At 28.4% G+C, this 25,568-nt stretch overlaps 3 protein-coding genes across 9 annotated transcripts in view; all 3 read left to right on the top strand.

Annotated features, from left to right (window-relative positions):
* Notum (palmitoleoyl-protein carboxylesterase notum) overlaps positions 1-3,811 on the top strand; it is a 30,704-nt gene extending 26,893 nt beyond the window's left edge. For all 5 annotated transcript variants that reach the window (XM_072889016.1, XM_072889014.1, XM_072889013.1 and 2 more), the window contains 4 exons: positions 76-285; positions 394-685; positions 863-1,179; positions 1,415-3,811. In XM_072889016.1, coding sequence (XP_072745117.1) covers positions 76-285; positions 394-685; positions 863-1,179; positions 1,415-1,743 — 1,148 coding nt within the window. In that variant the 3' untranslated portion in view covers positions 1,744-3,811. The remainder of the gene's footprint in view (positions 1-75; positions 286-393; positions 686-862; positions 1,180-1,414) is intronic.
* Positions 3,812-4,457: 646 nt separating this feature from the next.
* On the top strand, positions 4,458-9,127 carry LOC140663365 (PI-PLC X domain-containing protein 2). The gene is made up of 6 exons (XM_072887457.1): positions 4,458-5,331; positions 5,824-6,006; positions 6,588-6,819; positions 7,167-7,520; positions 7,873-8,060; positions 8,526-9,127. The coding sequence occupies exons 1-6, from the start codon at positions 5,283-5,285 to the stop codon at positions 8,885-8,887; spliced, it is 1,368 nt and encodes a 455-aa protein (XP_072743558.1). The 5' UTR covers positions 4,458-5,282; the 3' UTR covers positions 8,888-9,127.
* Positions 9,128-10,441: 1,314 nt separating this feature from the next.
* Positions 10,442-25,466, top strand: LOC140663362 (patched domain-containing protein 3). 3 transcript variants are annotated; one of them, XM_072887444.1, is made up of 10 exons: positions 10,442-10,739; positions 19,779-19,885; positions 19,970-20,216; positions 20,341-20,417; positions 20,647-21,094; positions 21,941-22,183; positions 22,273-22,575; positions 23,113-23,680; positions 23,911-24,393; positions 24,946-25,466. In XM_072887444.1, exons 1-10 carry the CDS (start codon positions 10,605-10,607, stop codon positions 25,311-25,313), a joined length of 2,979 nt encoding a protein of 992 aa, XP_072743545.1. In that variant the 5' UTR covers positions 10,442-10,604; the 3' UTR covers positions 25,314-25,466. The 3 variants fall into 3 exon arrangements, with proteins under 3 accessions (XP_072743545.1, XP_072743546.1, XP_072743547.1); XM_072887445.1 differs by lacking the exon at positions 10,442-10,739 and adding an exon at positions 17,333-17,366; XM_072887446.1 differs by lacking the exon at positions 10,442-10,739 and adding an exon at positions 19,045-19,386.
* The last annotated feature ends 102 nt before the right edge of the window (positions 25,467-25,568 follow it).

The following is a 25,568-nucleotide window of genomic DNA, read 5'->3' as shown; positions in this document are numbered from 1 at the left end:
CTTATTGTTAGTTATTTATTTCAATTATTTGTGATTATCAATATGTAAAAGTGATAAGATTATCTATTTATGCAGGCTTGAGACACATTGCTATACGAGGTGTGTCGGATTCCGGATGGTTCCTCGATAAAGTACCTTACCCTCCGAAAGGCTTGTCGCCCGTCGATGCGATACAAAATGGAATGAAATTATGGAAGTCTCGAATGCCTCGCAATTGCGTGCTTAAATACCCTAAGGAACCGTGGAGATGTTTCTTTGGATATCGACTCTATCCTACTTTGTCTAGTGAGTTCATCTTCTGTATTATGAAGAATTTTGTAGCATTTTGCTGCATTGAAACTATAAAATATTTAATTCCAAGAGAAACTTTCAAACTTTTGTTTAACATTCTAGCACCCTTATTTGTCTTTCAATGGATATTCGATGAGGCCCAGATGAGAGCCTACAATATAGCCGCACCGTTGACGAGACAGGAATGGGATTATATACATAAAATGGGCGATAGTTTGCGGCATACCTTAGAAAATGTTACCGCGGTCTTTGCCCCGGGCTGTATTAGTCACAGCGTTCTGACAAAGAGAGATTGGAAGATGATTAAGATAGACGAAGTTTCCCTTGCGCAGGCATTGTTCTGTTGGGATCACATGCCGATTGGAAATCATCGCAAGAATAATATGTACAATAAGTAAGTAACTGCTGTGGTATAAATGTATCATCGATCGAAAACAAAGAAAATCAATATTGCATTGTTTGTCGAAAAAATATTTGCAACGTTAGTTACACTTCGAGTTTATCCCGACAAATAAATCAATAACGATCAATGAGACCTCGAAGGTATATAATGTTTTTTATTTTGCTGCAGTACTCACTCGCAAATCGAAACCAATCAACCGTGCGGGAAGTCGCTGAAGAAGCTATTGCGTTCTGGTATCAGAAAGGGAAATGGTACCTCGATCGAAGGCGGAAAAAGGAAAGCTGGATCTTCTGCGGAAACGCAAAAAGCTCGATTGTCTGTCGTTGGCAAAACGCTGAAGAGAAGACCGGCATCCGGTTCGATTCAAGAACGAGAGAATAAGAAGAGGCGAAGGAGAAAACACAAAGGCAGAAGAGAGAGGATGGAAAGAAAAAGAGCTAAGGAGGAGAGGCTAAAGAAGAAAGAGAAGCACGAGCGAAGAAAAGGTATGGTTTAGCAGTGCGCAAACATGTTTTGAATCTCGTTCAATAACAGTCGACATTCCTTGAATAGTTTTTTTAACGCTGTTTTATACAATTTTATAAAAATAAATTGATTTAAAATTCATTGCATTTTATCCATGATAAAATTAAAATCTCGAAATTTATTATTAATAAAAAAAAATTAATTTTTTACTCGACATTAAACACGAACATTTCTTTCATAAAAATTTTCTCGCAGGTCGTCGCAAACAAATTAATGGCAACAACCATACGGCCATATTTAATGGCACCAGACCACAGCGATCGGTAATACCGTCGAATAAACGGAAGTGCGTTGAAAACTGCCATTTCCGTATGATCGAACGCTGTACTTGGCCGCAATGCAATCATAGCTGTCCTAAGTTACATAATCCATTTACGGGCGAGGAAATGGATCTTATCGAATTGCTCAAGAGCTTCGGTCTGGACATGAAAAGCGTCGCGAGTGCTCTCGGTATTGATATACATGCGTTGATTAATATGGACCAAGAGAAGTTGGTGAATCTTCTGACACAACGTGCAAACTAGCGAAAAGCATTCTATCGTAACGATTATGCAGGATGCTCCTATTTGCTTTACCTATGTCTGTTGGCATATCCGAAAAGATAGAGTTCGATATTTATGTACAATCCGAAATGTGTATATATATATATTATGTTTCGTGACGTGGAATAATTCATATCAGCAGTCTCGTTGGGGAACATTAATGTTACTAAAATTCGAGAGGATACATCACATGTTAATAATTTCAGAGTTAAAAGCAGTAAATATCTGTGAAAAAATTAGGCGTAGATATGTAAAGATAAAATATAATTTGCCCTATTTTTTTTATAACATAATGACAAATTAAGAACGAATAAATTAAAATTCAAATATTCGCGTTACAGTTTTACGAGACTAATAAATGATAGATTTGTATAATTGATAAATCAGATAAATATTTTAGACAGAGTTCAAAAAAATATAATATTTCTTTGAGCTTGATGATAATCTTGAATACCTTTATGCTGGATATCCTTGCGTATCATAGACTTAAAATGGGGACTGCCATTTGATCGCCGATGAATGTTAAGCCCGTGTTCAGAAATCGAAAAAATATATAATTTTTTTTCTTCGCGCAATAGCCAGCATTTAAGGAGCGATATCGGAACGCTTTAATTAGAGATACATTATGCGTACAACCAAAACGAATGTACATAATTTTACAGAAGAATTTTTAATAGGGTGCGTTTCCAGAACTCGTTTCGTAGAAAAGACGAAAAAGCCGAAAGAATAGAGATTCTGATCAGTCTTATCGTCGACGGACAAGGGAAGACGAAAATTCTGATGTGTAGAAAGTGTATATTTCATTGTAACTGTACGATTATATATACACAAATATTTTAATTTATTATAGTTATAAGCAAAAAATAATCAAGCATGTAACCATGTTCTATAAATTAATTCACGACGTACAGTTTATTGCTGAAATCGAGTAAGCATACCGTTTTAACAAAACCTTTCAATCTCTTGTATTTGTTCAATATTTTTCATTGTGATTGTTTTTTTTTTCATTTTTTTGTTAAAAAAAAAGTTTTTTACTGTGTCTTGATATATTTTTGTATTCGCTACTAAATTATTTACAAATTTAGTTTGCATATCACTTTAGATCCAGTCTAAATTACACGTACAAAAGACGAAGGATCTTTCAATAGTAAACGGAACTGATTTTCTTATGTAATGTCGGCACGGAAATTTGCCAGCAAACAACAACGGTTAAACGACCGACAAAGTAGCTTCATAGACTGATTAAATTATCTACCTCAACGAATCAAATTGTATTAACGTCCTTCATGTACCATAATCGTCAACTTAGACCATCATAATAAGAACAGTTGCTGTAAGTTAATGCGCGTAAAGTATATTGTATCTATGTCTTATGTAAATAACAGGTAATGTGTTATTTATTTAACGTAGCATAGTCCGCGATTGCTGCGACATATAATTTTTTATCGTGTGCATATATTATATGTTTTATATATATATATGTATATATATATATATATCTCACATTGGCAGTATTAATGGAAAGTATCGTAGTTATATTAAATTATAATTTTTCAGGAGAATTATTTGTACAACAATATTTCTTTCTTGAAAGTATTTTGTTTAAAATTTTAATTGCAGATAAAAATAAAAGATTAACTTAATATGGAACGTATGTAGATTAAAGTCACAATACTTTTTTACGATGTATATATCATAAAATAGTTATTTGGAAAATAATTCTAATAGAAAATGTCCACAAAATGCAGTTACAGTACTTTTCATTGGTGCCAACGATATTGATAAATTCGAAATTTTTGAATATAACTCATTCCTCCTCCCCTTTCTGTCTTTTTAAATTACGACCACGTGGTCGCAAATGCGTTTAAAATATAACTGATATTTCTATATTTCAACTTTTATTTGCGTATATCATCTAATATGTAATATTATATTTAAAAAAAAACATGACATTGTAAATAAATTGTATATCTGTTGTATTGAGTTGATATTTAATCATCTTTTGTATTATTTATTAATCATTTTTGTACAGATCAATAACTTTTAATAAAATCCACATATTATATTTCATAAACACATACATAAATAAAGAAATACATTTTAAATTATTTTTATAAATATACGGAGAGCTTATAAAGGCAAGTTTTTATTATCGAAACATTTCAATCGAAAGTTACAAAAGTTCCACGAGTAATATTACAAAATATTACATGTATATTGTAACGCGAAACCGATAGACAGATGCGATTTGTAACATACTCGCAATCGATCCAACCAAATGTAGCTTTACGAACCATAAAATATCCTAAAATATCGAACGATAAATCCCGTTCTATACACGTTCGGCCTCTACCTGTACATAACGATTAGCCTGTTTGCTCTCACGACGCGTTCCCTCCTGACACACAGTGTCCCCTGTGTACGATGCACGAGAGCGATAATTCAATGTAGAAACTGAACCCGTTCTCCCCCAACCCCCACCGATCGGTCGGATGAGCTCGCATCCATCGGTGGTTCTCCCTCGAAACTATATATTTTACGAGAGCGTATGCAGGAAATGATATTTAATGTCGACATATCAGACCGGGTCCGACCCCGGGTGTATGCACGTAGCTGATAATCAATGTGATGGAGAGGCGGACGTGAGAGAAGAGAGAAGGAAAACGAGTGGACCCTGGTCTCTCCAATTGATGTGTCCGAGGAAGTGACGGAAGGATGGAAGCGCAATGTACTTGAATGTAGCCCATAAGCGAGCTCTGTATTAAACTACTCCGGTTACTGGTAGTTCGTTCGACTGTCCATCGTTCAGTCACTCGATTGTCCACCGCGCTTGTTGACACCTGAATTCGTTTTTCATTTCGCGCGTTTTGGGATTTTCCAATGCAACGATAATGTTTGACCCGATCGAAAGATCCTTCTATGCGTGACAAAAGTGAGACGTGATCGGAGGAATCAAAAAAAAAAAAAAATCGATCGTTATCGTCGTTGAACGCAGTGGTGGAGGAGAATTATATTTCTTAAACCGCACGTTCCATTACACACGAATAATTTTTCACTCGTAGAAAGATTGGGATGAATTTTCGATACGGAACACTATTTTCAATGACGTGGATAAATTTGATGGCGAGTTCCACCCTTGCTTAACTTCAACGGTCTAAAAATATAAAAGTGAAAATAAAAAAAAAAACAGAGAAAGAGATACAGATAAAAAAACAGTTTTCTATGTATTTTAATTTTTCTATATTTTGCACTTTTATATTGATGTATTTTGAAAAGAAAATTTTTTTAATTTTCAAAAAGTGAAAAATTATTTATCGTTATTTAACGAAGATTTAAACGACGGCTGATGTGAATAAGTTGCAAATTTCAAAAACTTTAGGGGATCTCGTATCAACCGTTATGCTCAAACAGATCAAAAGATGTCTGATTAAAATACGAGTGCACGACGATTGCTGATATCGGAAAATTGAAAGTGAGATAAATAATAGATAATTTCAGTTGAAAATCTCATCATTTCAATAATGCAGAAAGGAATTGTTCTGCTGCTTCTCCATGTCTTCTACGACACTGGTGAGAGTAAATTAGTTATTCAGTTTATATAACATGTTTTTTAGCTTTGTATTATTTTGCTGGAAATACAAAATAATGTACATGTCAAACATTTTTTATTACGTTAAAGAAAAGTCTATATATATATATATATATATATATATATATATATATATATATATATATATCATTAAAATTATTATATAACATTACAAATATATAAATAGAAAGTAAATATTTTTTTTACGGTTACATTTTTTTATATTTGAAATAAATATATTAATTTTCGTTTAAATATTATTAAAAAAATGTGAAAAATATAAAAAATATAAAGATATAAAAATTGTTATTAATATTTCTATGTTTATATTGCTTTGATTTGTTTAAAATTCTCTATATGAATATTTTTATCTAATATCTTTTAAATATATTATTTAGCATCAAGTTAATGAATTTAATAAATGATGAATATTGCTTTGTGTTTTTAAATTATCTTTTTTATTTTGCTTTTAGTATTGGCAGGACAATGTGGAAAGGTGTGGGTCACGGTTTCCTCTTTATGGAGACCGATTGCTGCTTGCGACAAAGTGGTCGATGCGGAATTAGAAGTAAATTGGGAATTTGATTGTCTAGCAGGCACAAGATATTCAGATACCCAGATCAAGGTGTTCACTGCTGACCCGTTAGCAGCACATAGTAATAAATTTTATTTGCTTCTCTTGCATATAATATTCCGTTGTTAAAAGATGGTGATTGGACAAAGTCAAAATTGACACGTATCTCTTATTATATGTATATTAATTTTATATATCTAAAAATATGGTATTTATTATCACAATTTTTTATAAAACGTAATAAATTAAAACACAACACATGAGCAATATACAGCGTGCAATAGTTTCTAATTGCTGCAAATAAATTATTAATTTGTTTCTTTTAGAAGTACCTTTAACAAAGTTTAAGATTTATAAGTTCTTGCCGTTATCTTTCACTGATTGCTTAATACAAATCGCCAGCTTATGCGCGTTGAAGCGCTTTGAGTTTGTCGTTTAAAACTTGTCCGTTAAGTCTCTCTTCCGCCTATCGCATTCAATTTGCAAACATTGATCCGCTCGAAATGAATCCCTCGATAGTTTCGAATCGTTTTCAATCCGATTTATCTTACTGAATGAATCGTCATGAAATCGAACGCATCAATGTTTTATCATATTTTTTCACGATAAATTTATCGAATTTTGGATAAAGAAAAACTTGTAGATCCAATTTACTTGTTCCAGATAAAAATATAAAGCCTGAATTGATCTTGACTTCTTTACAACGGCTTCGAGGATATTACAGGACAAATATTACAGTCGGTCGACCACCTTTACCGGGAGGATGGGATACAAAGGATGGGGCAACTCTTCCAGGATCACATTGTCTCGATTATTATGCAATACTTTACAAAGATGGTCACATGCTCTCCATGACTTGTTTACAAATTTGGCCGACATGGATGTATGATTTGAGGTAATTTGTTTTTTATATTTTTAGCATATTACGAATTACCGGTGTTATCGTTCTTATACGTTTCCAATTTATCTTTTCAAACGAGCTAATAAATATTTTACAAATTGCAAGAAAAATAAATAAGACGTAGGAAATAATATGTATAAAAAAATTGCAAATTAAGAGAGAAGTGATTACAAATATCCGTCTCATCAATATTAATTATATAATATGACGTTGCATAAAACGTGTTTTGTAACTATTTTGCGTGATTATACTAATTTGAAGATTAATAATAATTATGCACGAGTTTCTTTAGTGATTATTATCTGCTAATATCATAAAAAAATTTTTTTATATTGCTGAAGGAGAGAAATCGGTATGCTTCCTATCGGCAGTCTAATGATACCCGGAACACATAATTCAGGCTGTTACAAACACGGCGATCTGACGCGCCGAGATGCCTTTCAGCGATATTTGCTGACGCAAGATCGCGACGTTTGGACACAGTTGGTACACGGTATAAGATATCTGGATATCAGAGTTGGATATTATCCATCGATACCGAATGGCACCGCACTCGACGAAGAGGGCAACCATGTAAATAGATTTTGGATCAATCACGATGTCATTCGCATTACACCTCTTTCAGAGATCCTAAAGGACGTGAGAAACTTTTTGGACGCAGCAAGGGGTGAGGTTGTTATTATGGATTTTCATAGGTAAGTAGCGATTGCACATGAAACTGTCTCAATTCTCTTGTAGAATATTACATTATATCCTTTAAATTTATGAAAGCATGCATTTGTTCTAAATAAAATTCATATTATTTTTTAAAGTTTGAGTGAGAATTATATTATAAGAAACTGACAAAAATGATTAAATATGTAAACGTCAACTAATTGTCCCCTTTATTCGAATTATAATTTCACATTTTAAAAAATTTTTATTTTTGCATATCATCCGGTATTATTTGTTGAAATGTTAATAAAAATGTTATTTTATTAATAAATATGCTTGTTATGTATTTGGAATCTATATCATAGTAATAATAATGCAGAAATTAATAAATAGATTTCCCGTGGGCTTCGAAGGTAGGCCTAACAGACATCGAAAATTGATAGCTATTTTACATCAACAGTTCGAAGGGTTAATTCTAAAACCAGATAGAGGGGTCGAAGGCCTGGGGCCAACATTGAATGACATCTGGACCGGTGGAAAGAGACTAATTATTTGTTATGGCGATAAACATATAGTAAATGGTAAAGAATTTTCGTCATCTCTAATGTATAAAAATATATAAAAAAGCAATTTTATAAATATTTTTTTAGTAACTATTTTAACATATTAAGCATTAAATTCTTCTAATATAGCTAATATTTACTACATGTACTATAATATAGATTATTTATATTATATATTGTAAGATTAAAAATTACATAGGACAATGTTATATTAAAAATTGTCATATTTTATAAAATATGTAATAAATATTTGATTAATTTACCAATTATTCTTTTAACAAAAACTTAGTTAAATATATTCTTTACAAAATTGTTTAAAATTTAACAAAATAATTGTCACGTTTTAAATTAAAAATCAAAATGACCTATAGTTTTTATCAAATTTAGATAAAAAATTTTTTGTTAATATACGATTAACACAGATTGAATTAACTGAAATCAAATATTTAATTAATAGTCTGCATGTAATTTTCTTTAATCTAGACTACGATTGGTTATGGCCACCTTTAACGCAAGTATGGGGTAATCAACAAACCGTGGAAGGTCTATTCGAGTACTTGGACGAAGAGATCTCAGCATCAAAGAAACGCAAGAATAGTCAGAATCCATTGTGGGCTGTAATGGCGGAATTGACGCCATTCCCATTGGATATTTTCTTTAATTTATCTGGCGGACTTCGGCAGATGGCCGATTCTGTTAATCGAAACCTCACTGTCAAGTTTCAAGAGGAATGGTGGAAGGAAACAAATATCGTTGCTACAGATTTTTTCCTCGGAAACGACTTGATCTGGGTATCGAGAATATCGAACATTAAGAAAAGTAATATCGCACAATGGCGTTTATAGTCGATCTATAAAATTACATGATTGATAATATAGGGAAAATTAATGTTTGTTCGAAAAAGTTAAATTATAAAGTAAAATGATCATTTTTATTAAATTTCTTCATAAATTATGTTAAAAATAAAATAATATAAAGATAAAATAATGCATGTTGAAATAAATTAATATTTATGAACGAATTGATTTAATTATATGCAATTTATAAAAAATACAAAAAAAACACTAACTCATTTATTATATATACAGTTGCGAAGAGAAGAAAAAGTAAAAGAAAAAGAGAGAAAATTAAACATGATTAAAATACAATTTATTTAAATAAATTTTATATAGTATATTTGTAAAAAATATTAATGACAGATTATTTCTAAATGTTGAATGCTTAATAAATATTTGTACTGTATGCAATGCAATCTGTTTTTCAATCTGTGTTGCAATCTGAATTTTATTAGTAAGGCGTAATAAATATGTGAATTTATAAATTAGCAAATTATTTTCTACAGAATTATTATGAAAAGAATTATTATAAAATTATTATAAAAGTTTAGGCTGCGAATATTTGCTTTATTAAGCGGCGCGCCTAAATCGTCGATATATGAAATATAGAATAAACATTGAAAATAAAATTAATATAAAATATAATATAATAAAATAATAATAAAATATAATAAATGAAATATCGTGTAATATATGAAAAATTAGAGTATGATGCTCGATTGTGCGATTGTAAGTGACGCGATTAACAATAAGAAAAAAGCTGGTTATTTTTTAAAAGAATAGATCTTATATCCGACCCGTTTTTTGTATAAAATCACTTTTTGAAATTTCAAAATTATTTATATTTTTATTGATTTCTCTTAAATTAGATCAGTGAAAATATCACTTATTAAATCATTATTAAATCATATATACAAAATGTTATCAAAGATCATATTTTATTGGTCTATAATGAAAATACACACTTTGTTTCTCCATTTTATGTCTCACTGATTATGGTAGTGAAATTTTACTAAAAAAAGTCAGTAATCATATATATTTGCAAGATGTAACTTTTAAAACTTTTTTTTTATTTATTTTGAATTGTTATTTTTTGCAAGAAGCTATTATATATACATATCTGAAGTGAAATATTGGAAAACTCAGAATTATATTAAACTTATATATATTTTAAACTTATATATTTTAAACTTATATATATTTTATTTTTAATGTACTTATAAACTTATAAAAAGTGAATCAAACTCTCGGTCAAACTCAGATTCGATAAGTAATTATTCACTATTTTTCAATGATAAAGTACTGATTTCATTTAAGAGAGAATAAATCATATATTTTTATGAATACAATGTTACAGCTGATAAAGTTGTAAAGCATATTTTTAATAATGTGTACGTGTGCTACTTTAATTCAAAATAACGCGTGTCTCGTGATAAAAATGCTTACGTTTAACCTTCCCGCTCGCTTGCTTTGCATCAGATTACTTAAAGCCGGTTCTACAATAGAGGTAAAAGTTGTAAGTCGTAAGAATTTCAAGAATGATCGAATACGATTGGTTAATTTCTTAACAGCTTACGGCTTTATTGTAAAACCGGCATTATTGCCGGTTTATACATTTGATTTGCTAATGAGAACCCTAACCGGTTCAGACAAGAGAATAAAAGCTAGTAACACGTTGGCTTTTCTTACGTCAAGAGAACGTTAAATAAGATTCGCGACAGAAATAATGTTAGCGAATGCAACTACAAAGGAGACGGAAAACGAGTTATGGTGGTCCACATATGCTTGGTGGTCATGTGTGCTTATACTGAAGATGATGTTATTGACTTGGTTCACTGGACGAACACGAGTGAGGGAACAGGTAAAATTTTCAAAAATCTAAATATTCTTTCATTCGTTTATTAAATTTAATTTTTAATCTGTGCCTGAGTTTCTAAAAAATCTAGAGAACTAACTACTAACACGAAATAAAGCAACTGCTTATTTTTATCTGTCATTATGTTTAATGCAATAATTATATATTTGTGCAGTTTGTAAAATACGTGCATGCATCTTAATATACACATACAGAATTTTAAATATGTATAAAATTAAATATATATACATATATATATATATATATATATATATATATAATTATCTAGAAAAAGTAAATTAAAACTGTGTTCATCTTAATCATTTTAATTCTTATGAAACAATTCTAATATTTTTTAATATATATATCATTGTTTCATAAGCATTAAGATGAATAGCTTTAATTTACTTTTTCTAGATCTTTTCAAATACAATATTAGAAAAAAATCAGTTAAAATCTAAATTACCTTTATTCAACGTTTAGAAAAATTGACATAAGATGATATCATCACTATATATTAAGATAAAACAAGTTTTAAATAGATAATAAAGTGTTGATTCACTAGTTAGTGTACTTTCACTGGCTGTCTACTATTGCCTACTACTACTGCCACATAAATAGATATTTATACAATTATTCTTAGAATATTATTTTAAATATTTTGCGCGGACGATTATTAATTTAAATAAATATAGATTTTTTATTTACATAAAGCTTATTAATTTAACATTTTTATGATGTATTTATAATATTATATTATTTTTGATTGTATACTTATGTATATTGATTATATATTATGTAATGTTGATTAAACATTTTTATATTACTTTCATATATATTTTTAATAAATCAGTAATATTTATTACTTAATGTCTTTTAAAAAAGTGTACCCTAACAGCACACATGTTTAAAAGATGTTTATAAGAGATCTATAGAATTTTAAAACATATGTTTTAACATTATAGAATTTTAAAACATATGTTTAACATTATAGAATTTTAAAACATATGTTTTAACATTCTATAGATCTCTTATAAACATCTTTTTGAACATGTGTGCTGTTAAGGTAAGGATGTTAAGTCAACTATACACATACGATTAAATGCAACACAGTATCAAATGTAGCATAAAAATGTTAAATTAAAGCAGATTGGCATAAAGTTATTATTTATACAATTTCGCGTTTATAAATATATATTTTTATTGTTTTTGATTTGAATATGTGCCTAATTTTCTATTATTTAATATGATAGAATATATGGAAATAATAAAGATGAGAGGAGAGATTGCAAGGGAGAGAAAGGGAGAGGAGGGAAGAAAAGAGAAGGAGGAGGGAGGGAAGAGAGAGAGAGAGAGAGAGAGAGAGAGAGAGAGAGAGAGAGAGAGAGAGAGAGAGAGAGAGAGAGAGAGAGAGAGAGAGAAAGTGTGCAATATATCAACTAAATTTGTTATACACAGAAAACTGATAAAATTTTTTATTAATTGCACGTTTCATTATTTTGCAATTGCTTAATTAGTATGTTTGTTGAAAGACGGTTCTTCTCACGTAGAGATATAAATCGATCGGAAAATTATGATCATGACTGTCAATTAACGTTATTTACACTCAATTCGATACTCTCGGCATTTAATTGACGCTTACGTCGGCATTTTATTTATATATGCACATTAATATCGTCAAATTTGTCGATCGTGAGAAACTTTATTTGTCAATGTTTGTTAATAATGCGGTAATCATGGAAATTAACATATTTGCTCGATCAAATTTCGATATTTCTGTTTCTGTTACTAACATGGTAATTATGAGTTTACTTCCGATGCAAAATGTATATGATATGTTTGTATATATGTGTGAAGCAGTTAATAATAATATTAGAATAAATACAAATTATAAATATCGAAAACTGCAATTAATTATAATTAGCACATGGATTAACATTACGACAATAAATGTCACATATTACTCGATATTTTGAATCCGCAATACAAATGGTATGAGTTTATGTAGTTTGTAAACAGCTATTGGCTGACAGCTAATTACTGTCATGTACGTTGATTGTACCTATATAAAAATTGTTCACTAACACACATAAATTCGATAGTCTCATTGTAATGATTAACAATTTAAATAAACATTAATTTTAATTTTAGATTATAATATTATTATTCGATTATTTTTTTTAAATGTATTATTAAAAAAATTAATATTAGTTCTAATTAATTTAAATTCGAATTAATTAAATTGGAGACAATTGAAGGATTTATGAGTACCAAAAAAGGAAAGAAGAATAAAAAAAGTGATAGTTTTAATTATGCTTGCAAATTGTAATCAATGTGTTAACTACTCAACAATTATATTTGATTATCTTGATATTTATTTGCACGCGCTATTTTCAATTAGTAACTGTGAAACATACAGAAAAGACGAAAAAAATGTGTCGACTAAACTCACAGACATACAAAGGCAGACATTAAATATACACAAGGTCAAACATTAAGTAATTTTATACTGACACGTTGACAAATTATATATATACATATGTGTGTGTATGTGTGTATTTTTTATATTTCTCAATTATTGAACATCGTATTGTCTTATAGATTACGAAATTTGGACATTTATTTTATAATTTGATGAAACATAGAAGTTTTATAATGATTGAAAATGTGAGTGTGTCTGCAGGAATCATAAGAATAACTACATTTAGCAATAAACTTTATAGGACTTGCATGTATAATATTTTATATATTTTCATGAATTTTATTTTATGCTTAAAATGAACAATTATGTAAAAGAAAAAAGATAAATGTATGCCTAAATTTTAGTTTTATTCAACATAAGGATCGAAATCTTTTATCAGCATTCACAATCAGTATGATAATATACATATTCCAGGAGCTCAAATTATGCTGATATTTAATAATGTCTGACCTTGTGTATGCCTGTGAGTTTAATCGACATATTTGTTTCGCATTTCTTGTATGTTTTACAATCATAAAAACAAAAATATTATGTACAAATAGGTATCAAGAATATCAAATATATTTTGTAACTATATTATAACTATATTATAAATATTATATATTCATAATAAAACATAAAATTGTTTATAAATATTAATTCAAAAGTGTTTGCAAATCATTGTTATTGAATTTTAAAGTGTAATATAGGCAAACTTTTTTTTAACACACACGCGCGCACACACACACACACACACACACACACACACACACACACACACACACACACACACACACACACACACACACACACACACGCACGCACGCATATGTAAATATATATATGTATGTATATATACACACACATAAAGTTGCAAACAAAATATTAAATTAAATTGTAATTTCCTTTCAAAAAATTAAAACTACAACGAAATCCTGTGCCAAAGTTTCAATTAACTTTTGAATTATTGTCTCGATACATAGAAATCTGACCATATCCAGATTGGAATGCAAATTAAATCGATTTCGGAAAATTTAAAATTAAACCTTGCTACAATCTAAAAATAGATCTTTTTCTCAAATGTAGTACTTTATCATGTATGACATATACGCAATAAAATAAAAAATGAAAGAAGCTTGTGTGCACGAAATAAAAGCTTTCAAGCGCGCACAGTCAATTAAAACCTTTTTCTTTCGCGGTAGAACTCTCGGTAGAATGACAAATGGGACAATTTTTGTTCCAGATAAATTTTCACATTCGTTGTTCTGTCAATCCTGCGTCTCTCGCGCGTCATGTGTGTTTCTTTTTTATTAAAATATATCACAAAAATTACCGTAAAAATGTGAAGAATAAATCTAATCTTTATACTGTAATAAGGAAAAGTGTTTTTTATTTATGTGAGTTAGTCAAAATTACATTTCGATCTAATCGGCTGTGTTTGCGATTTTATTTATTGCATAGGTAATTCATAGCGAAGAAGACAGAATGTGGATGAAAAAAACATCAAAAATAATTTTATGTCCAACCGGCAATGGTCATCCTGACATAATTCGTATACGAAGCACTCATCGAGAGGATCTCGAGACGGTTCTTCCTTTCATAATTATTACGCCACTCTGGTTAAACGTCGAAACATGTAATTCTACGGTGAAGATTTTAATACCGGGTTTTGCATTAATTAGTATTTTATATACTGTGGTGCATATGCAACTTCTACAAATGTCTGCTCCTTGGAAGTATTACTTATCTATGAGTTTGTATTGCATTTTGACATATATATGCGTAATCACTGCTGTGAGATACACTATTATTATCCCAAAACTGAATTAGTTAAGAACAATAATGAAGAGAATGATTTTATGATGTTAATATGTTATACTATAAAATAATTTTTGTAGAGAAATAAAGGCATTAAAAAAATAATAATATAATTTTATTTTATATTATGCTCATTTTATTTCAAGATTCATGTTTTCAAAGAAAAAAAAAAGAAAGTATATATATATATATATATATATATATATATATATATATACTTTATATATATATATATATATATATATATATATATATAGAGAGAGAGAGAGAGAGAGAGAGAGAGAGCTAACTATTTATTGCTAACACGAATGTACTGTTTATAATTTTGATATTATATAGTCCGTTATATAATTCAGTTATATAAAATTCGCGATTCTTAGTTAATTTTATCGAATTGATAATTTGTTTTGGTATTCCATTTATTCAATATTGTATTTTATTGTATATATTTTAGAATTCAGTTATATGGCGATCTATTCAATGAAATTACGTGCCTTCATTTCCTTATATCGTTTATTTCGATATTTTTTTATTATATATTTCAATATTTCTATTATATATTTTAATTAACCAAAATCTTTATTGAATTATTTCAAATTTATATTATTTTGAATTCTTATTCAACTACAGACTTTAGCAAACATTCTAATTTTCAAAAAATGCTAAAAAATCGCATGTCATTATATACATATATATAATTTATTCATTTTTGTAAAAATGTCCTCCCTTTTTTCAATCTTATATAATCTATGAAAGTATTACTTACTGTATATTCAATTATTTTATACAAAATTGAGTTAGTGTGATTTAAAGATTTAAAAAATTATGTACTATATTTTTTTCATGTCTATGGTGCTCAATAAATTCTTCTTAGAGCTCAGACTTAGCGGATGATTGTACCATGAAGATATATTGTTAATTTTCGCGATAAAATTCTCCCGTCACAAATAAAAATCAATAAACAGTAACTATCTATACTCTATACAATTATACACTTGCTATGGTATCTCTGCTTAAGTTTATAAATCTATTATTTTGACAAATATAAGCTAATATAAGATAATAAAAATATTTTCTTTAAATCTATTTTAATCTAAATATCTTTAAATAAATTTAATAATGAATATAAGTAAAATAACTTTAACTTTTTCCTTAAAAAATTTTGGTTATATTAAAAAATATTTATTTTTATCATTATTTATAAATCATGCATAACGCGCATAATATTTAAGTAAAATATTTAAATAATATTTATGTATAAATATATAAATACATATGTATATAAGTATATAAAATATATCTTAAACTCAATTTTTTTTATCCAAATCAAAAATGCTTGCGTAAAGTAAATACATATATGTATATGTATATAAATGTGCATTATTATCTCATTATAAATACGATTTACATATTAATGTAAAAGTGAAATATTATCGCGATTATCCGAAACTCATTTTGTTATTAATTTTCTGTCTATAAAAATAATACAACAAAAGTTTGTGAATAATAATTATTCATAAATTTTGTATTTAACATACGAATGAGACAAACGAATGAACTGTTGAAATAATAAATACTGATATTATCAAACTTATTATTCCAAGATAATTGCTATTTTATAGAAGATGTGAAGTAAGAATATAAAATAATAAAAATAATAAGCAATCATACGTGCATATAGGCATATGCGTTGTGATTATATAATAGATTATATATTAATTATTTCTAGATGTTTTTTACGTGAGATTCTTAGATATTAATTTAACTGTAATTATCTAATATGCACAAAAAATTGCGTTAGAAATATTGTATTACACGTCAAAAGTATTACAAAAATATGTAACATGAAAAGACATCCTAATATTTCTAGCATCTTTTACAGGTTTTCTGTATATTTTCTGTATTATTATGTTATTTATATAATGTACAGTTTACAAGTTCCTTATATTTAATTTTAAATATTTAATAATTTTAAAGAGCTTTATAACTTCAATTTATATAACTCACATGTTCTTAATATACATATATATTCAGAAAATATACAAAAAACCTGTAAAAGATATTAGAAATATAGGATATCTTTTCATGTTACATATTTTTGTAATATTTTTGACGCGTAATGCAATATCTCTAACGCAATTTTTTGTGCTTACAATGATAATTATTAGTTAAGAATTTAAAAATTATTATATTATTACCGTTATATTATTACTGTTATCATGATATGCAGTTTTGTATTTATGTAGTTTTTATAACATATGACGCAAGGTTCTTACTTTAAAGATTGAACTCGTAATAACAGATTAGTAGCTCCTCAGTCGCTCCAGCGGCAACTCAACCGAGTTGACATCATTGTAAGTCACTAAAGACGTAATTTTTCTCTTAACTTTACTTAATATTTTTATAGATATGTGTCAACTATATTTGTAAAAAAAATATTTTATTTATAATGTGTGGCTGTATATGATTAGTGCCCAAAAATAATCTTTTCCATATAATAATAAATATTTTGTAAAATGTTTTTTTATCTTGCTTTTTAAAGAGTTAATCAAGTCTTAAAGCTATTGAATGATAGAGGATCTCTGTTTTTCAATATGCATCTTTAAATTAAAAATTGCCGATGCAACGATTATTCTACAGTCCAATTTTTCTCTTTCTTTGCATAGTAAGAGACATTTAATAATTTGCTCACATTCACGATATTAATTGTAAACGTAATAAAAAAAGACTGAAAACAAAAACTGAAACAGACTTTAACATTATCTTATAATAAATGCACAAGGATAATATTATACATGATGCAGAATTTATATTTTATATACAAAAAATTGTACATAATAACATTTTACTTTTTTTAAAATCATATTCTTCAATCATACTCTTCAACAATTTTATTTTTTAGATGATTTTTCTACATATAATTTTCTATGTATATATTAAATTTAAAAATATATATATATATATATATATATATATATATATATATATATATATTTTATATATATATATTATATTGAAATAAACAAGTAGAAATTATGAATTATTTACTTATTAATTACGAAAGTAATATAGTTATTAAATATAGGATTTAAAAATTGATAAAAAATCGTTATAACAAGGATGGAATCATACTCATCCAGGCAGCAAAAGTAGTGATATGTATCACACATAATACACTGCTAAATATTATCTCGCATATAGTATACGTTGTTATAAATATTAATATCCTCTGGTCAGAAAAAAACACGATAATATTTTTTCCCGTACTTTATTATCTATGTATCTCAACACGCACATCATGAAGAAAGATAACGAGCGCATACACGTTCATTACATAATATATTAACCAAGCATCATCAATAAATCAATGTTACGTACCTCGATTAATGTACATACCTCGACTTATGTTAATTTCCATGCTAATTGAATCTATCCGTTTGTATAGCGTCTGTATCGCTGATTCTGATCCTTGCCTCGGTCGATTAAATGAGACAAAAACTTTTCACACAAAAATTCGTGGAGCTCCCGTTTGTGTATACATCGTTATTAAAAGTAGTTTAAATATATTATGCGCGCCAATTATTTCGCGCACTAAGGCTGTGTTCTAAAATTCACTGCCAGTACTGTCAGCGTATTGTCGTCTTTGTTGTTCACTGAATACTAGACAAAGATAACAACTGTTGGCAGTACTGGCAATGACTTTTGGAATACAGCCTAAATTGATCACGTGACCATTTCAGTTCCAGGGGGAGCAACTTAAATTTTGTTCGATCAAATTAATTAATTTTCTTAAATTTATATATTTATATGTACGAATATATATATCCGGCTTTGATACTTTTAGCAAAATATAAAAGCTATAGAAAAGAATGTAACAAAATTATTTAAGTATATTTCTTTAAAGAAATATAATTTTATAATATGTAAATATATTAAAGCGAAAAAGACAAGAGAAAAAATAATGCAAAAATGTATAAAAGACCGAAAAACCTGAGATATTTTTTTCATAAAAATAATTGACAAGAGAAAATAATTAACATATTAAATTGATAAAATAATCATAGTACAAATAAAGCAGCTAACAGATATCTTGTGATAGCAATTTATTGGACTAGTTATGCATCTCTATATACATGTGTAACGTATTATATATCGCCAGGCATTGAGCACTGACATTGACAAGCAGTGGGCAGTTTATAAATGGATTATGGCCACGTAAGGTCTGTGCGTTTGATTCATACTAGAGTTGTTTATATTTGAAACGAGATCAATATGAATTTATATATTTTGAAACAAAGAAAGAGTGATGGATCTGAGTATACAAAATACAAAGAAAATCTAGAGAACTCCCTGCAAAACGAATAAGAATATAAGGTGTTATTTCAAAGTGCTTTTACAGATATATTATCTAATCGTCCACATTAAACTCTATATATTTATCTGTATCGGTTCATCTACGATTACTAATTATCATATCAATTTAACCGTAAAGAGTGTTACGTTTTTGAAGGTTATAATGTGATGTTAAATGTGTTTAAAAATATTGATTGCGTATAAAAAAACTAGTATAAAAAAGACATAATTATTACGATGACAGCAATTTATTGTGATTAATCCAATGCACAGTCGTCCCAATGTCATCTACGCACGCATCCGTTCAGAGGATTAATAGAATTTAAATTGTCATTTGCATCGAGTAAATGCTGTTGCCTTATTGTGTTCAATTATAGTATCAAACGTCATTATTGTCTTTTATTATGACTAAGGAAGGGATGGAGCTGCAGGAGAATCGTGTTAAAAAACGATTGAACCATAGATTTTGGCATAACATACCAGAACGTCTATCCAAGGGAATAGAACATTTTTTCTATCGGTAAACTTTGGTTATCTTGTTAGAATAAAAAATTAATAAGCGATATACAATCAGTTTACTAATGATGTTTTTATTTTTATACAGGCTGGGAATACATATTACTCATCATCCATTCAACTGGTTACTAGGATGTTTTATGATAATATTATTATGTCTCTCAGGATTGTTTCGCTTCCGACAGGAAAAAAATCCTTTGAAACTTTGGGCTGCGCCAGATTCTGGTTTTGCATTAGATTCTGACTGGCTAATGTCACATGTTAAGGAAGGTTTACGAATTCAAACATTTATTTTAACTGGTAACAATGTTTTAGAACAGCAAGCACTCATTAAGGTAAATAATATAATGCAATAAATGTTTTATTTCATAATTTTTATTATGTCAAATTAATTATAGTGTGATATAACTATACAAAATATATAAGTAATTATACAAAATATATTTTTTTATGTTGCAGTTAAATGAAATAACTAAAGAAATGATATCTATTCAAGCACCAATTGAAAAGATTTCTTGGACAGATGTTTGTATGAAGTAAGCATCAGAAATATGGTATAAGCAAAAGCATCAGAAATTGAAACAATTATATCAAAATTTTATTAAATTCTATTATAGGTTATATTGAATTAAACTTATATAAAGAAAGATTCAGATTTTATGTCAAAAAGATTTATTTAATGTATCATGTAATTATATATTTTTTTAAAATATTATATTTTTTTAAAAATTGTTATATGATTAATATGCAACTTTTTATTTACAGGATTCCTTCCATTGTTGACTATACGCATAGAACAAAGAGACAAACTTCGCTGTCAGAAGATGATTTTTTTGACGATGATCTCATTTCGAGAATTAATCAAACTACGTTTGAACCTGCTATTCATACCGATACTAAATTATATTGCGATATAGTTAATAACTTGCCTCTGGCTTGCCTTATGTTCAATATTTTAGATATATGGAATTATGATAGTGCTAAAATTGAAAAAGATTCCACAGAAGAAATTATCGCAAAGATAAATACAGTAAAAATCAGTCCCACAATTGGCCACTCCATGAATTTCAGTGAACTTCTGGGAGGCATAACTTTGGATGAAAAAGGTAGAATTATTGCTGCAACAGCTATAAGGACGCAGTTGATGGTTCACAACAACTATATCGATGTAGACATGGATAAAAGTGGAAACACTGCAGGAACTGCTGATTGGGTAAGGTGAGTTTAAGTCAAGGCCTAAATCAGAACATATCTAAATAAACATAAATAACAATAGATAATATATTAATTAATAAATAATAGATAATAAAGACATTAAAGTATAAATAGATATATAATGTTTAAGAATTTAACATTTATTCAGCATTAAAATTTTTATTAATATATATATTTATTAATAAAAATTTTAGTGCTGAATGAATGTTAAATTATAAATCTTAAACTTTATATATGTTATCTATTATTAATTGATATGTTATTTATTGTTATCTCTATATATAAATAAATATTTTAATATTGAATAAATTAAATACTAAATCTTAAACTTTACTTACTATTATAAAATTTATAAATTAAGCTGTATTTAATTATTTAAAAAAATTAGAACTAAAATAAGAAAAATTAAAAAAGAGAAAAAATTATTATTTAAATTTTTTGATGTATGATCTATATCTTTTGATGTGTGATTTAGGCCTTTCGTTGATTTATAAGAATAAGAATAATTTGACTGAAAAATAATTATCAATTGTTGTAATATCAAGATTTTGATTATGATTCATATTTTTATTTCTACCTTCATATCTTATTATTCATATCTTTTCATAAATTTTCATTTTTGTGAGATATTGAAAATATCTGATCATAATAACTATAGTATTTATGTAAATTTATTTTAAGCATCTGTTCTTTAATTACAATATAATAAACTTTCACTACATCTGCAAATTGTCTATTAAGAATTTTTCTTTAATTTATTGTGTGTATTAATCATTAGCAATTTTTATAATAGATATAAAATGACGATAAATAGTTATAATAAAAGTCAATCATTTTTACACAGGCAACATATGAAGTATTGACTTGGGAATCAGCTTTTTTAGAACTTGCTAAAAAGTTTTCAAACGAATTGCAAAGTGAGAAAAATAATAACTCGTTGGCACTTTATTATGAAGCAGGCAGAAGCTATGGAGATCTCAGTGGAACAGCTATATTTCAAGATATAGATAAATTGATTGTAGGAGTTGCATTGATGTTTTTGTATGTTTTAACGATACTGTCGAATTATAATTGGGTGGAATTACGGGTATGCTTTAATCAGTATAATTATTGCATGAATATCATATAAATTCTCTGATTTGATGATTTATTGAAATTGTCTCATTTTTTCTATAGTTTGGTGTTACTAGTGTTGGGCTTTTTTGTGTGGGCATTGCTTTTATACTCGCAGTAGGAATATGCTCTTTAATTGGCATCCCGTACGGCCCAATACATACGTCTTTACCGTTTTTACTCTTGGGACTCGGAGTAGATGACATTTTTGTATTTAATGCATTTTGGAAACAGATACATACTGATGAATTAATTTTAAGTAAACCACTGACGGAAAAAATCGGCCTTACATTAGGTCGTGCCGGCTCTGCTATTACTGTAACTTCGTTTACTGACATCGTAGCGTTCATCATTGGTGCTACCACAGTACGTATAGAATTGTAATATACAAAAGAATGCATGATGTTCATCATATTCTGACTGATTACGAATTTAATAACTTTCACTCATTTCTTCCGGCATTTAGATTTTAGATGTAAAAGAATTGTATTAAATTAGACAATAATATATATAATAATATTGTTTCTTCTCACACACACACATAATTTTGTAATAAAATTTTAATTTGATTTTTTTCTCTGTAATTTTCGTGGTCTTTATAGCTAAATAACAATTTTTACCATACATATTATGAATATATCTTCCTAGAGAAATATTTTCTTGTCATACGAAATTTACTTTTTTTATTAATTTTCAACAAATACATTATACAAAAAATAGATTAATGATCTTTTCTCTGTCTCTGGACTTGATTAGTTAAATTAGTTTCAACATATATATATTGAATATAACAATTGTCATCACTTGAGTGATTTATGTCATGCATTCTTTGCTTTTACATAAAAATAATTATGATTGAAAAAAGCAACTTTATTATAATATACATACCGTTTTTTTTTTTAGGTATTACCATCGCTTCGATCATTTTGCATTTATGCTGCGGTGGGCATATTCATGACGTATTTATTACAAATTACGTTTTTTATTGCCTGTTTTACCTTAGACGCCAAAAGAATAGAACAAAAAAGAAATGGGATATTACCATGTATCGTACATGAAAACTTTACGCCCAAATTATCGGATCCGAGCAATACATTCTCTTGGAAATTTATACATGCTTTGTATTCGCGTGTAATATTAACTATGCCAGGAAAAATTATTGTACTAATAATTGCGTTCACAACAATGTCAATAAGCATTGTGGGCGTGCTTCGATTGAAACAAGGGTTTGATCCATCATTGTTGGTGCCGAAAGGATCATATTTAGACCAGTACATAATCATAAACAATAAAAAATTCTCCGATCAAGGATTTGATGCTTTTGTTCTTACGGGAGATGACATTGATTATTCTTCTGAATTTTCTAAGATAATATCCCTAACAGAACGCTTAAAGAATGCGTCTTTTATTCAAAATGTAGATCCTTGGCCCATTAACTTCGCAAAATTCGTGTCGACGTACTATAATACAGGTTACTGCTGCTGACATTCCTTTGAGTTCATTTGAAGTGGCAAAATATACATTTTTTATTTTAATTCTCAAAGAAGATATATATTCCTGAAATTGAAAATTATTATTTATTTATATTTATAAAAATATGTACAGAATTTTATGCTACTTTTAAAACAAACGATTTATTTGTCAATTAATCAATTTGCACATAGTTTCGCAAAATAATTAAAGAATGTCTTCTTGTTTCAGATTTAAAAACCACGAACATTACAGATGATAATTTCTATCATTATCTGTCGAAATTTCTTGTTAGCCGAGCTGGTGGCAAAAATCAGAGAAATTTTGTTTTCAACGAAACTTTTACGTGTGGTAAAAACGCTCCACGAATTATAGCAACGACCATTGAATTTAAATTCATACGGTTTGAGAGCCCCTCCCAGTGGATTCCAGCAATGGATGATAGTAAAAATTTAGTGGACGCAGCACAAATTGAGGGCTACACCACAGTTTGGAGTATGATATTTGGACCCTGGACCTCTGATAAAATGATCATTCAAGAAGTATCGCGAAATCTCATGTTGGCATTGATCTGCGTCATGAGCACTACAATAATACTTATTGCTGAAATACGGACATGTTTTTGGATTTTACTCTGTATACTTCTCACATTGTTAAACGTTTGTGGTTTCATGTATTTCTGGGGACAATCAATAGACATGATATCCTGTATTGGTGAGTGTAAATTTCGCTCTTTTTCACACTCAATTATAATTATTTTATTTCATTATTTTATTATGAAAGATAAAAATATATTTATAAATGTAATACATCGAAGAAGAACTATTTGATAAATCAAATAAAATACGCTTATAATGAAATTCTAGCCATTATGTCAATTTTATAAAAAAAATTAAATTCTTTGTAAATTAGTTTATTATAAATTATAAAAAACGTCGTCATTACTATTTCGATAAAGATAGCTGTTTCGTTATTCAGGAATTAAAAATATACTCATGTTGTAAAATTGAAAAATCGCTTTAAGAATATTTGCAAAGAATAACTGAGAACAAACTTACCAACTTTGATTAGCTTATTCTGCATAAACTGAAGTATCATTGTGTATTAATGCATTTTTAAATTATTACTAACAACACACGCGAATAATTTCCGAGTAGTCGCTGTAAAGCGACTTTCTCTTTTCAATGTTGTTCAGAGAGAATATCTTCGGTTGTCGATTAGATGGTTCCGCACTGACTGCTATCTCAGTGAAAATTTTTTGTGCAGGTCTCCAGTTGGCTATCGGTCTAAGCATGGATTATGCCGCGCACGTCGCGCATGCCTTCTTGCATACCGAGTCACGAGTAGATGACGATGCTTCTCGCACAACTCGAGCCTTGATCGCAGTCAGACATATTGGCGCGGCAGTTGCACACGGCGCGGGGTCAACGTTTCTTGCCATATCGATGTTAGCATTGTCTAAGTCCTACGTGTTCATAGCCTTCTTTAGAATATTCTTCTTGGTGGTTCTGTTTGGAGTCTGGCATGGATTGATCGTGCTACCAGTAGTGTTGAGCATTATTGGGCCACCAAGTCTACGTGTGACGCAGCGACCGCAACCAATGTCCGTCACTGTGATTGACGATGAAGATTAAAACGGAGATACGGATAGTTTGTTGAAGCATCCGTTCTTTATCAATAATATTTATTTTTGGTTCAATAAACATACAAAATTATTACACTATCCGTACTAGTAATCACACATTTATACAAAAATAATAATTAATAATAATAATAATAATACATCAGATAACTTAAAAACAGTACTATAATATTTATAGAGATTTATATATTTTTTATATATATATATATTAAGATTACACAAAAATTAAGAAATAAGAAAAACAATA

Source organism: Anoplolepis gracilipes, chromosome 3 (genome assembly GCF_047496725.1).
Source record: "Anoplolepis gracilipes chromosome 3, ASM4749672v1, whole genome shotgun sequence".
In the NCBI taxonomy this organism is placed as follows: Eukaryota; Metazoa; Arthropoda; class Insecta; order Hymenoptera; family Formicidae; genus Anoplolepis; species Anoplolepis gracilipes.
This window is presented reverse-complemented; position numbering and strand designations above follow the sequence as displayed.

Excerpts from the sequence above, each read along its gene's own strand:
- LOC140663365 (XM_072887457.1), top strand. The coding sequence starts at position 5,283 with ATGCAGAAAGGAATTGTTCTGCTGCTTCTCCATGTCTTCTACGACACT. Across the intron at positions 6,007-6,587 it reads TGACCCGTTAGCAGCACATA|ATAAAAATATAAAGCCTGAA; the intron begins GTAATAAATTTT and ends TACTTGTTCCAG. Across the intron at positions 7,521-7,872 it reads GTTATTATGGATTTTCATAG|ATTTCCCGTGGGCTTCGAAG; the intron begins GTAAGTAGCGAT and ends ATTAATAAATAG.
- LOC140663362 (XM_072887444.1), top strand. The coding sequence starts at position 10,605 with ATGTTAGCGAATGCAACTACAAAGGAGACGGAAAACGAGTTATGGTGG. Across the intron at positions 10,740-19,778 it reads GAACACGAGTGAGGGAACAG|GAAGGGATGGAGCTGCAGGA; the intron begins GTAAAATTTTCA and ends ATTATGACTAAG. Across the intron at positions 23,681-23,910 it reads GTCGACGTACTATAATACAG|ATTTAAAAACCACGAACATT; the intron begins GTTACTGCTGCT and ends TTCTTGTTTCAG.